We start from the raw sequence: 15,071 nt of genomic DNA on the forward strand, positions 1-15,071 counted from the left end.
CCAGGAATACTATACATTCTATGAAGGACCAGTAAGCCATTAATTTTGAGTAGTTCAATCACTTCCATTATAGACACTGAATACATTATGGACAATCAATACGTATGAAATTTTTTAGCTACAAAATAATAAACTTTGATTGAAGTGACTCCAACTACTACAATATGAATAACCATTTAGATCAAATATAAGAAATCACTCACATCTCTCATCAACTCGTACTCTTTGTTCACAAAATATTAACACAAAAATATAAGTTACAGTATATTGAATGAACTCACGGCTAATACCGTACTCAAGTTTGTCTTTTTCTGGCCGTGCTACAAATAAATGTAGGTTTATGTTTGACATCTCGTTTTTGTAATCTTGTTGTTTATTGAGAAATTTTTCAATGTGATTTTCGTTTGCAATAAAATTTGAATTTGAAAAAAGAATTATCAAGAAACTCCTAACCAAAGAAAATCTTAGTTCTAATCGGAATGTAACAATGGAACAAACACGTGGCAAGCTTGCGCTTTCGATCCAAAGAAAATTAAATTTGATCAGCTGATTGATAAAATTATTTTAAGCTTTCCAATGATTACAACATATATGTTAGAATATCATGTGTCAATTATTACAGTTCCATATGGCATTCACCTTACCATGATCATAACCTTACTAAATAGGATCCTTGTTCATCCTTTGAAACCCTTAGAGGCGAAATATCTCAAATTCCGTTCTTAGTGCGCGTCTTGCATGTTTGAAGAATATTTGTGCAGAGTTTTAAGTCTATAGGCCAATTACTTCGAGCTGTAGTGTGATTTTACAAGAAAATTTTCAAAAAATGTCCTCTCCTGGACTCCTCTCTGCTCCTAGCCTAGAATTTTTTTTCGTAGCTGAACAAAAAAGTTCCTCATGACTTTGCTGTGCAATGAGCGGTTGAAAAATTTTCAAAATTTTTTGGGGGGCCCAGCTCCCTCAGGGGGGCAAATTTCTGAAAATCCTTTCTTAGTGGATGTTTTTAGGCTATCATAAACGATTGTGCAAAATTTCAAGTTTGTAGGCTCAGTAGTTTGGGCTGTGGTGTGATTTCAGTCTGTCGGGGCTTAGCCTTTTATAGATATAGAGAAGAGAAGAAAAGAAGAAGAGATAGTGAATTGTTACTTTGATGATGAATATTTGAAATATGACTAACTTCCTGATATCTTCCATCAATTCCTCTTAAATATATGATTTTTGGAATTGTGGATTCCAAAGTGATCAGCAAAGGTTAAGAGACCTTTGAGGACTGATAACTTTTTTCAACAGTCGTAATACTCCATTCATTTCATCAAGTCCCTGTAAATTATACTCTGTCAACTTATTATAATGTACACTTCTCTGACCCACATCTTCCATAATAAAGTATACTTTACCCACAGTAGGCTACAGAAGAAGTATAGAATACAGTAGGCTATAGAAGAAAGCTTCTATATGTATATTGATATTTCATAGACTATAGATCTTTATTGTGAATGTATAAGCATGCTTACTCTTTAAATTATGAATCAGCTATAAGCTTGAGTTATAATGAATTGAACGATTCAATTCATACTCTTGTTCATATACATAGCTCTGTGAGCTCTGATAAATCTTTCAAGCATTGAAAATACGTTCTTCTTCAATCAATTCATTTAAACATTCTTAGGTGAGTGGTTGACGCTTTAATTTGTCAAGACCATGAAACTTCGAAAAGCGAAATTAAATTTCAAGGATGTTATACTGAGTCAAGGTATCAAGTTCAACTTGAGCTAAGTTTAAGCTTGTAACAAGTTGAACTGAACAAAGAATCAGTATGACCAGTCCTTGCTTGAGGGTTTCAGAATCTACCTGCTACCATCGAAGAAGGAGCAGTTCTTCATAGAAATGGAGAACACCTAGAAAGAGAAATGGAATAATAGTGCAGAATTGGGAGAATGAATATTCTGGATGAATCCTTGATTTCAGAGGAGCAGAAAGGGACAGAAATTTGGTATTTGACGGGACAAGCTTCATAGACCCTATTTTGTAGTCTAAGGGTTAAAGCTCGAGTATCAAATTCCAGTTTTATTATAATGAAATTGAATTGGAGTAAGTAGAGTTAATTGGAGCGAGTAAAATGAATAAACTTTCTCTAGATCATTTGCTGATCTGTATTAGTCTCCATTGCAGGCAATACAGTGTACATTAAAATAGCAAGTTTAATGGAGTATGAGTATGGTTGACGCTTTAATTTGTCAAGACCATGAAACTTCGAAAAGCGAAAATAAATTTCAAGGATGTTATACTGAGTCCTATTACTATTACCTGAGTCCTAGAGTACTATCACTGTGCATTACTGGTTTATAAAGTGCCGACTACTGTTATACTACAGCATATCACATCATATTGTTCCATCTTTATAATGATAGTATGGTAGTGAAGAGCATTGCATTGGTCAATGCATATTCGGGCTGAAGCTGAAGAGTTTTAATGAGCCTGTGGAGTTTCCGAGTGCAGGAATTGACCATACGCTTATCCTAATGGAGAGTTTCAGCTGGCAGATGGCTTTGCTGACCCTCGTCAAATCCAGTAACACTCTTCAGTATAATGAGTTTGTAAATGCGACAACTAACTGTCGCTGACCAGCATCAAAAAATTGAAAGTGAATGCTGAGGGATATCTCAACCTGACTCTCAATTACACTCTCCAACAGCTATTAGCCGTTTTCACATCGGTATCTCACCGACACGACACAACAGGACTGAGTTTACTCTGATTGACAGTTCTGGAGAAGGCTGTGGTTTATAACTGCCCGAGGTCTACTGTTTCCAGAACCACTACGAGTTTATTGTAAGTAGGATTAATTATAGATTTAGAACTTAAGTTTGCAGTGGAAACTCACCAATAAATTCTTACAAAAACCCCGTTCTCATTTCGGTCAGATCAATGTTGAAGGAGGATAAGGGATGTGTTGGAGAGTTAGCTTGATAAATTCATGAGCTTGCACTAGCATTGACTTACCTTCATAGTTCTGATCATTATAGCGTCCCTTATATCGGTTCGTTGAAGAAGAAAAGCAAAAATGAATCGTGAGAGTTAACCAATAGTCTTGAAGAAGGGAATAAACCAGCATTTCTCAAACAATTTATCTTCGAGACCACATCATTTATTATTTTCACCCGTTCCTGACGATGGTGCTTTTATCATGGGATTGTATCCAATCATCACTCTCTTGTCTCAGACCTTTAACGAGGAAAACATTCTCTTTACTATAGCCGTCGCACGTTTATAACGCTCCAGGAAATTCTACTTAGTTATTTTTCTGAAAATTGACGCCGAAAATAGCTTCATGTTCGTTAGAGCTACGATAATAAACTTATGGTGAGGGCAATCACATTTCTATATCGATTATTAATACTTTTTAATTAAATCAATTGGTATTATTATTTATCCAATGTAGACAATAATATGATGCCTTATCATTATAGGATTGTATTGACTGTCCTCCGCGTGAAGAGGTTTGCGTGCTGCTCCCGAAAATTGCCGATGAGAAGTGTTGAAAATTATAATTATTCATGGGGAATAAACGCACTTTTTGCGTGCTGCTCCCGAAAATTGGCGATGAGAAGTATTGAAAATTGTAATTATTGATGGGGAATAAACGCACTTGACAATTGATTTTAGAAGCGCATAGCATTAATGAATATAATTTCTCATTTCTCAATAGAAGTACTTATCATGAATGCTACAGTTCTACTGGAATTTCCAAGAATTAAAAGATAATTAACAATATTAGAAATATCAACTGAGCTGATAAGACATTATGATAGAATTTAAATAGAGAAAATAGAGTCTGCTGATAGAATTTTATCTACTGATTTCCACTTGTCACACGCGAGATGAGTAATTTTTCAGAACATGAAGCTATTTTATGAAGAATGCATAAAATACTACTGAATTTTAATTCCAACGCAGAAACGTAGAGTGCGTTTTAATTGAAAATTCATTAGCCACAGAATTGTTGCAGCTTTTCAGTTTCTCATTTTGATGGATTCCCAATATAACCAAGTCTTCAACGAACAATAGGTCTGATTGATCAGTTCTGTACTAATAAGAAGTTATGAAAAATTGTTGCTTTGATCACTTCGCAGTTATATGGTGGAGAATTTCAAGTTACTCCTTCCAAATTATATCAGCTTTAGGATGTATCTCTGTAGACTTCAACACCAATCGGGAAACATTCTTCGTCAGGCACATCTTCCCCCACTGGCTTTGACACAGCTCCTGTTGGAAAAATGCAAATGCAGCTTAATTACAAAAATGTATTGCATGTTGTCTAATCTACCATTCTTGCAATCTGTAGGTGAAGATTTGGGTTTAATGACAGGGAGAAACTTTGGAGTGGGAATAGTAATAATTGAACATCTTCCTGATAAAGATGGTGAATTAATCTTCACATATGAATGAAGAATGTCTATTTGTGTGTTAGTTTGTTTGATAGTTTATTTGTTCCCTATAGACTCGAAAACTACATGACAGAACGGCATGAAACTTTGGGATGATATTGTGTGAATATTGGGGATGGTTTCTGACAAGAAATTTTAATAGGAGGGCTAATAATAATTATATAATTAATCCATTTTACTGACCTATGTTTTCGAAATTGTCGGCCGAGCGGCTAACGTAGAACGGGAAGATCATCATGATTCAAGATAATGTTGTGATAATATGATTTAGCATCTAAACTTATCAGCTGTATAAACACGTCACACTGTGATAAAATTGTTCACTGGTATTGAAACGGGAGTTTTAAGCACATAGGAGGTCCGTATTGAGATATAAATGAAAATATTGATTGTCAGATAAGATTCATGATTCACCAAAAAAGTCAAGTGTGACATGAGATACATCGACTTTTTGGCGGTACGAAGTTCGCCGGGTAAGCTAGTATTATAATATTTGTTAAGTGAAGACAGTGAATGTTGGCTGCCTTGTCGATTAGTGCTAAACACTGATAAAATAAGCTAGAATAACACAAACAAAATAAACATAGCGTATGCAGACTATAATACATGCGTATGTATACTATAGTATACTATCCTATTTCTCCTCAAGTCGCAGTCATTTCCCATATAGTCACATAGTGACTGCACTATCTAAAAAATTATTATCAGCTGTGGGAGAATCACCCAGAATGCTATTACAGATGAATGCAGTCATGCGTTTATCCACACAACCAATAATTATATAACAATATATTTATAATATAGTGGAAGAAATATTATGATATTCCACCACCGTAGTTTAACCATATACAGTACAATCAGTTGTATCTGTGGTTCGTCATAAACATTTTCAAGAATTTTGACTGGTCTCTACATACCTTGTGGGCAGCTGCTTAGAGCGCAAATGAGATCCATATCAGCTATGATCTCGATGTAGTCACCCTTCTTTACTGGTGTGGGTTTCACAAAATATTGATTAGTTTCCTGTGGAAAAAGGTTCAAGTTGTAATTATACTTTATTTCTGTGCTGTATGATGAACAGACTCTAGACTCTAGTTCTAGAACTATGACTCTTCAACATCTGTAGCTCCAACAACTCATATCTATATATTATCTAGATTGATGAATAGTAATCTAGTCTATTGAGAATTGAACGTAGAGCTCACTGAATTTCCTACCATCACAAGTTCAAACTAGAATCTACGCCAGAATTATACTGGCATAATCTAAAAAAATACAGAATTCTTATAGAACCTTATTTGAATGATTTCTTACTATCTTCGAAATAGTAAGCTCAACAGCTTTGAAGTATTGCAAGATTCTCAATGATTAAATCAATATTTTCTAGTGGGTGATTAATTTTTGTTAATGAAAGTTAGAAACGTTTTAATCAGTGATGGTCAAGGCTCAGTTCTTCCTGAAAAGAAAGCATTTGGGTATGATCACATTGGATGCGTCTATTATATTATGCAAGTGTATGTATGATCAAGCACGCAGATGAGGAACAACATCTGGGAAGAGCAATAGGAACACTCACACTTAACGCGTGCACTTGCTGGTTGCGTTCAATGTGAGCAGCTACAGACAAAACACAACATTTTTCAATAGATCTTTCCAGATTTTTCTCGGCTCATGCACGATCTGATGTGCACTTGCATGTAAAAGCATTCAATGTGATCATACTTAATTTTTCACCACATTTTCTCCTGTTTCCGCCAAATATTGTGAAGTACAAGGTTGAAAGAGCCCGAAAAAAACTGATCATTACCCTAGTGAATCCGGTGCACATGAAAACATTCCAAACATCATGAACATCTTCTTCGTCTAGACCAATCTTCCTGACTGCATCCACCAGCTGAGAGTGACAAGATTGTCTTCTTTCTTTTCCTGTTATTAATTTGTATGTGAAATCATCGCATCTGGTACCTTCAAAAACGTAATGAGGAATACTTGAAAATTTATACTTAAAAGAATTGATGAATGTGAGCACAAGTAACAAGTATCTTGGTAGAGTTCAACACCGTCGTTAAATATGATTGAAATTCAGAAGTTTTAGTAGATTGTTAATCAATAATCTTGTTACATGTGCAAACAATTACGCTATCTGATTCAGTCTTTAACTATTGAAAAATTATTATACCTGATTCCAGAAATCCATTATCTCAACTCATAATCAATATATTATTACTCAAATATAATTATTACTATCAACGAATTCGAGTATGAAAGAATAGAGATAACATAGTTCATGTTGATCGAAAAGCTAGAGTTATGTAATGAGAATTCAATTACAGTTGATTGACTTGTGACTCTTCAATCGAAGAATTTGTGAGCCTTTTGAATTCAACTAATATAAATTGAACCTGCAAAGAAAACTTCAGGGGAAATTCCAGAGTAATTCTGAAACAGTCTTCCTATATTATTAATGAAAAAACCAACTGAAATTGTAGTCATCACTTTAGTCTCTAGAGGTACCATAGAAATGGAAGTTGCGAATTACCATCCATTAACCCTCCGACTAAAAAGGTTGATGCCAGGATGCTAAGTCAGGATAGGCAAAGCTTTTAAAATGTTGATGGTTGGAAAAGCCGAATTTAGAAAAAGTATTTCAGAGTGTGTGCTTGAAAAAATGTAACATGTTTTCCCTGATCACCAGGGTGCATGAAGAGATGTGGGTTATTTATTTTTTGGCGTTATCAATCACATCTAGTTTAACAGATTGAAGAAGTGGGCGATACAAAATAATGTTGTGTTACATATCGTTATTGATTTACGACTTGGAATGAACTGTGAACTTGATTAAGTTCGAAATTAATGTGTGCGTGGAGCTCAAACAATCAATCAATCACCATTGTTCGTCGATGATCAATTTATGGAATTATTCAGATCCGTCGGATGAGGAAAGAAAAGAATGGAGGCGTTTTCCACCTTCTGGCAAAACGCTATTGGCGCTTATTGGCGCTCAATAGGATGGGTCTTGATTAGTGCCCGCAAAATGAGTGGAAATTATCACGCCTCCTTGAGAATAAAATAGAGGTCGGAAAAGATTTGCCATCTGGGAAATGAGATAGAATAATTGACGCGATAAATAAGAAAACTCAAAGGTCCAATTAAATAATTGCATTCAGGGAGAAACTTCGTTTGGAGCAATCAAGAGAACGAAGCTTCTAATGGTTGGGCGCTTTCAAGATGAAACGGTTCATAAATAAAAATCGAGTTTAAAACTAAGTTAGCTTTCTCTTTAAGTGTGAAAATGAGTGGATAGAACGACATTGGCGAACTAAGTCCGGGTAATTAAAGTCACCCACGGCGGTGAATAAGTTATCGGGGAATATCCATGCTTGACTGTTAACAATGATAATGAGAAAATCAAAAAAGGATCTTGGATTCGAATGACTATAATTAAGTTGTGAGAATTGATTCTCTACTGAAAGGGATACTTGAATCAATGATACTCCGAACTTTTATTAAAAAATATTCAATTATATTTGCACAGTAGAAGTATCAGTCTATTACAATGAATCTATTATAATATAATTAATTATATAAATTATAACTAATTCTATTATAATAAATTTGAATGATCTATCAATAAAAATATGGTTTGAGTTTTCTGGATTCTTGAATTATATTTTTTGCTTTATTGCTTTATCTTTCAATCCATATCAGAGTAAAATATTATAGTATAGTGAGTTTACCCATGGTCGTGTACTATATAAATCAGTGTAGAATTTGACAACATATTTGTGTTTTTATTCAAGTATAGTGAGTATTACTCACTCCAATATTTTGTAAGAGATAAACCAATGATCAACAAATTTACATTTTTCACACCAGATACTCACGTTATTGCAAGAATTTTAGTGCGATTAAACTACTAAACTAAGTATAATGTAAGCAGTTTCCTCTTGATTTCATTAACAATCTTTTGATACGTGTCATTGTTTTGAAAGGGAATATTAACTGAATAGCTTAAAGAAGCAGATCTCTAATCTCATCAAGAAACTAGTCATACATTCAGAAAGCAGAGTTAATTATTATCTAAATTTAAAATGAATAATATTGAGTTTAGTGCAATGTTCTATTTTAATTACTATTCCAATCAATTCCATAACTATCATGTAATCAATAGTTTCCATAGTAGTTCATAGATTTTATGATTATGGATGTGAATAAACTTAATTAGTGATATAACGATATCGGAACACATTATACTTCATCAGAGATTGGCTTGAGACAAGAGACTGAAGACCAGTTCTGATTTGAACTAATAAATTGTCTATTCCCGATCATAATAGATAGTATCATTATCCTCAGTCTATAAAAATTAATAGATGGATCATAGACTCAGCAAATTAGAATTATCTCGTCAATTGCTATTTGCTAGGAGGTGACGGTAGAATTCAAGTTTGATCACAGGATAATGATAGGACATTGAATAGTAAGGTACATTCTAGTGGAGTGTACAAAGGCTACAATGGATTCGATTGCAATCTCTTCATTATTTATGCTCACCAATAACGTCGTGGAGACTCGCTCCATCACTGTCAATTCCGTAATTTATTGAATCAGCAACCATCGTGGCCATTGGTCTCAAGTACGGCAGATTACTCCACAGCCTATCATACACCTTCAAATGGGATGAATGTAGCTGCCTCGTCTTACCTAGAAGTGAATTTCCAATCTATCATCAAAATTAACCTCAAATAACTATTGATAACAGAGAGAGGGTGGAATATTCATGTGTATTCCAAAAATAATCTTTGATTCCATGCCAGGATTGAATTCTACACTCTGTATTGTAGTAGGCATTCAGAATACAGAATTCCTCTTGATCACGATCGATCTCAATGACTATGAAAAATCGTTTTACTTTTTAACTGAAAATCATTGGAGAGTGATTTAACAGGTATGAAATAGGATAATTGTTTATATTCGAGATTACAGATTTTGAAAATGCCTTGCTTTCTCTTATGCCTTGTTATAGCCGTATACTAGTTATGGGGGATATGAACACCGACTTGAACATGACAAATCGTAACTTTGACTACTTTCAACTGACTACTATTTTCCAATGCCTAAACATGACTATTTTACCTCTCGATCCAACTCATCATACTAATGAATCTGACACACTCATTGACCTTCTCATTGTTAGTGATCCTAACGAGGTTGTTCAAGCAGGCCAAATCCCAGTCCCAGCTATTTCTGGACATGATTTGATCTACTGTGTTCTTTCCCATAAGATACCTAAGCCAGAACAGAAAATTATCACTTATAGAGACTTCAAAAACTTTGATGAAGCCGCCTTCCCGACTGATGTGGCTCAGACTCCATGGCATCAAATTGAAGCGTTACCCTCAGTTGATGACATGGTCAAGGCTTTCGAGAATTGGACTTTGACTCTGTATGACAAACATGCACCTTATGTGACAAGGAGGATTAATAGAAAACGACGAGTACCGTGGATGACTAAAGACATACTTAAGATGATGGGACGTAGAGACAAAGCACATAGAAAATTTAAAAAGACATTTGACTTGGACAGTTTGATAGAGTATAGGAGCCTTAGAAATAGAGTTAAACAGGAATTACGGAACTCAAAGATTAGGTACTTGAATTCGTTTATGACAAACAATAGACAAGACTCTAAATCACTTTGGCAGGGAATAAAAGAATTCGGGCTTGGCAAACAGAAATCGAATCCACAAATTGACTTACCATTGAACAATATAAATGACCATTTCGTTTCACACACTAACCAACGCGACGAAGTTGTCATTGCTAATCATATAGATGATCTTGAAGAGCAGGTTACAAACTTAGATTTACCAATTACTGATCAATTTCATTTCCATCCAATCTCAGAAGAAGACACTTTCAGAGCAATTCAACGTATTCATAGTAATGCTACGGGTGTAGATGAAATTCCTATTAAATTTATCAAGAAGATGTTATTTGCTGTTTTACCAACCATTACATATATTTTCAGCAAGTCACTTGAAGAAGGCATTTTCCCTGAAAACTGGAAGTTTGCTCTGAAGAAGGCATTTTGCCTGAAAACTGGAAGTTTGCTGGTTCGCCCTCTAAATAAAGTTCCATCACCCAATAAAGTTGAGGATTTTAGACCAATCAGTATTTTACCTGCATTGTCCAAAGTGCTAGAAAGACTCATTCATGGTCAAGTTGTAAAATTTCTAGACAACAATAGTAAGCTTCATAACTTTCAATCAGGCTTTAGAAAATTCCATTCAACTGAGACAGCTCTGCTTCGTGTCACTGATGATATAAGGTTAGCTATGGACCAAAGAAAATGCACCATCCTCACCCTATTTGATTTTTCTAAAGCATTCGATACTGTTGATCATACAGTCCTTCTGAATAAGTTGGCTATTCTTGGTTTCAGTCACAACTCGTTAGTTTGGTTTAAATCCTATCTATTAGGTAGGAAACAATGTGTATCTGTCGGTGACAATAAGTCTACTTGGAAAAACGTTATGCATGGAGTACCACAAGGTTCAATTTTAGGCGCTCTCCTGTTCACTTTGTATGCTAATGACCTTTCTTCCATTATCAAATTATCCAGTTTCCATACTTATGCAGACGACCTTCAAATATATTTAAGCTGTCCCATAACAAAAATTAATGAAACAGTTGGCATAATGAGTCAGGATATCAATTCGATAGTGGAATGGACAAAGAAAAATGGCCTTAAGCTTAATCCCATCAAAACACAACCCATTATAATTGGATATTCTCGTCTTATAAACAATATTGACCTTGAATTGATTCACAAAATTAGTGTAGATGGTAATGATATTCCTTACTGTAGCTCAGTTGAAAATTTAGGCATTATAATGAAAAATACTCTTGACTGGTCAGAACAAGTGAACAAAACTTGTAAAAAGGTATTCTCAGCCATGCATGCATTGAAGAAAATGCACGATATTCTCCCTAGAAACATTAAATTATTATTGGTTCACATTGCTAGTTCAACATTAAAGCTTCCCGATCAAAGGCTTTTTCAAATAGTCAAGCTTGTTAGAGATATCTTGAAATACGGTAATCCGAACTATTTTAAAGATGATTTCAAATTTGTCTCTAAAGGTAGGAGGATAGATGCTTCACATACTAGAACCGGAGAAAGTACTTTAAGGATACCCAATCATCGAACTACTATTTTCACAAAATCCTCCTTAGTCAGTGCCTGTCGTGCATGGAATGCACTTCCTGTTTCTATCAGGTCCATCGAGAGCCGAGCGAGCTTCATCCTGACTTTAAAAAAACATCTTCTGGAACAAATGACTGGAACTGTCCGGCCCTAGAACGATCACATGACAACCATCCCCCACCCATCCAACAAATACAAACCTTTAGACCTGTTATAGAATGAATTGTGTATATATATATATTATATAAACTCATGTTTTTTAATTATCCACTGCATACTGCTGTATATTACTGAAAGTTGATTACCCTTACTACTTTCAGCCTACTTCATTCTATTAATCAATAATTTGATCTTATCTACCTATATAATTATTTTACTCTATCAATTTTCTGTTTTTTTTCTCTTAAAAAATTATATTAATTGAAACTTTCACAAAATTTCCATTAATAAATGAATCCTTAGCTTAATTGATTAAATTAACGTTTTGGTAGAGAGTTAGTGGGGAGGATATTTTTAATATTCTTTCTGAAGAATGGACATTGATATGTCCAAGCTCCACCAGTTTATGTAGATGCATAACAATATAATTATACATAGTTATTATATTACAAATTACTTTTTCATATCACAATACTTTCAATAATTATTTTCTTAGTCTATATTATGTAAATTCATCTATAATTTTGCTGTATTGTAAGCTATTGTATATAAGTGTATGAGCCAGTATATATTGTAATCTACATAAATAAAGTACTCAATCAATCAATGAAATGCAAAATTTCCAAAAACCTTGTATATACGTCGACGCGCAATTAGAAGAGGAATATACCTGTAAAATTCCATGAAAATCTATTACCACGTTTCGCCATAAACGCACAACATATAAACATTTAAACATTAAAAAATTAAAACATTTAAACATTGAAACATTTAAACATTTAAACATTTGAACATTTAAACATATAAACATTTAAACATTTAACATTTAAACATTTGAACATTTAAACATTAAACATTAAACATTTAACATTAAACATTTAAACATTTAACATTTAAACATTTAAACTTTAAACATTTAACATTCAAACATTCAAACATTAAACATTTAACATTTAAACATTTAAACATTTAACATTTAAACATTAAACATTTAAACATTTACACATTTAAACATTTAAACATTTAACATTCAAACATTCAACATTTAAACATTTAACATTTAACATTTAACATTTAACATTTAACATTTGAACATTTAAACATTTAAACATTTGAACATTAAACATTTAAACATTTAAACATTTAACATTCAAACATTTAAACATTAACATTTAAACATTTGAACATTTAACATTTAAACATTAAACATTTAAACATTTTAACATTAAACATTTAACATTTAAACATTTAAACATTTAAACATTAAACATTTAACATTTAAACATTTTAACATTAAACATTAAACATTTAAACATTTAAACATTTAAACATTTAAACATTTAAACATTCAAACATTAAACATTTAAACATTTAAACATTTAAACATTTAACATTTGAACATTAAACATTTAACATTAAACATTTAAACATTAAACATTTAAACATTCAACATTTAAACATTTAAACATTTGAACATTTAAACATTTAAACATTTAAACATTTAACCATTTAAACATTTAAACATTAAACATTTAAACATTAAACATTAAAACATTTGAACATTTAACATTTAAACATTTAAACATTTAAACATTTAAACATTTAAACTTTAAACATTTAAAATTTAAACATTAAACATTTAAACATTTACACATTTAAACATTTAACATTAAACATTTAACATTAAACATTTAAACATTTAAACATTAAAACATTTAACATTTAAACATTAACATTTAAACATTTAAACCTTTAAACATTTAAACATTTAAACATTAAACATTTAAACATTTAACATTTAAACATTTAACATTTAAACTTTAACATTTAAACATTAACATTTAAACATTAACATTTAAACATTTGAACATTTAACATTAAACATTTAACATTTAACATTTAAACATTTAAACATTTAAACATTTAAACATTTAACCATTTAAACATTTAACTTTAAACATTTAAACCTTTAAACATTTAAACATTTAACATTAAACATTTAACATTTAAACATTTAAAAATTTAAACATTTAACATTTAAACTTTAAACATTTAACATTTAACATTTAACATTAAACATTAAACATTTAAACATTTACACATTTAAACATTTAAACATTTAAACATTAAACATTTAAACATTTAAACATTTAAACATTTAAACATTAAACATTTAAACATTTAACATTTAAACATTTAAACATTAACATTTAAACATTTAAACATTTTTTAAACATTTGAACATTTAAAAATTTAAACATTTAAACATTTAAACATATAAACATTTAAACATTTAAACATTTAAACATTTAACATTTAAACATTTAACATTTAAACATTTAAACATTTAACATTTAAACATTTAAACATTTAAACATTAAACATTTAAACATTTAAACATTTAAACATTAAACATTCAAACATTTAAACATTTAAACATTTAAACATTTAAACATTTAAACATTTAAACATTTAAACATTTAAACATTTAACATTAAACATTTAAACATTTAAACATTTAAACATTTAAACATTAAACATTTAAACATTTAAAAATTTAAACATTTAACATTTAACATTTAAACATTAAACATTTAAACATTCAACATTTAAACATTTAAACATTTGAACATTTAAACATTAAACATTTAAACATTAAACATTTAAACATTAAACATTTAACATTTAAACATTAAACATTTAAACATTTAAACATTTGAACATTAAACATTTAAACATTTAAACATTTAAACATTCAAACATTTAACATTTAACATTTAACATTTAAACATTTGAACATTTAAAAATTTAAACATTTAAACATTTAACATTTGAACATTTAAACATTCAAACATTAAACATTTAACATTTAAACATTTAAACATTTAAACATTCAAACATTAAAACATTTGAACATTTAAACATTTAAACTTTAAACATTTAAAAATTTAAACATTTAAACATTTAACATTTAACATTTAAACATTAAACATTCAAACATTTAAACATTTAAACATTTAACATTTAAACATTTTAACATTTAAACATTTAAACATTTAACATTTAAACATTTGAACATTTAAACATTTGAACATTTAAACATTTAAACATTTAGATATTTAAACATTTGAACATTCAAACATCTAAACATTTGAATATTTAAACATTTAAACATTTGAACATTTAAACATATAAACATTTCAAAGCAGTATTTTACACGCCTCACACATGTTTAATCATGTAGAGCTTTTCCT

At 31.1% G+C, this 15,071-nt stretch overlaps 1 protein-coding gene across 1 annotated transcript in view; it reads right to left on the bottom strand.

The window, feature by feature from the left end:
- Positions 1 to 3,386: 3,386 nt before the first annotated feature.
- The window catches only part of LOC111047528 (uncharacterized protein C11D3.03c), a 93,841-nt gene continuing 82,156 nt past the window's right edge, over positions 3,387 to 15,071 (bottom strand). The window contains exons 4-7 of the mRNA XM_039438810.1: positions 9,003 to 9,152; positions 6,256 to 6,413; positions 5,366 to 5,471; positions 3,387 to 4,266 (exon numbers count right to left, since the gene is read on the bottom strand). Of these exons, the coding sequence (XP_039294744.1) occupies positions 4,181 to 4,266; positions 5,366 to 5,471; positions 6,256 to 6,413; positions 9,003 to 9,152 (500 nt within the window). The 3' untranslated portion in view covers positions 3,387 to 4,180. The remainder of the gene's footprint in view (positions 4,267 to 5,365; positions 5,472 to 6,255; positions 6,414 to 9,002; positions 9,153 to 15,071) is intronic.

This window comes from Nilaparvata lugens, chromosome 1, assembly GCF_014356525.2.
Source record: "Nilaparvata lugens isolate BPH chromosome 1, ASM1435652v1, whole genome shotgun sequence".
Classification (NCBI taxonomy): domain Eukaryota; kingdom Metazoa; phylum Arthropoda; class Insecta; order Hemiptera; family Delphacidae; genus Nilaparvata; species Nilaparvata lugens.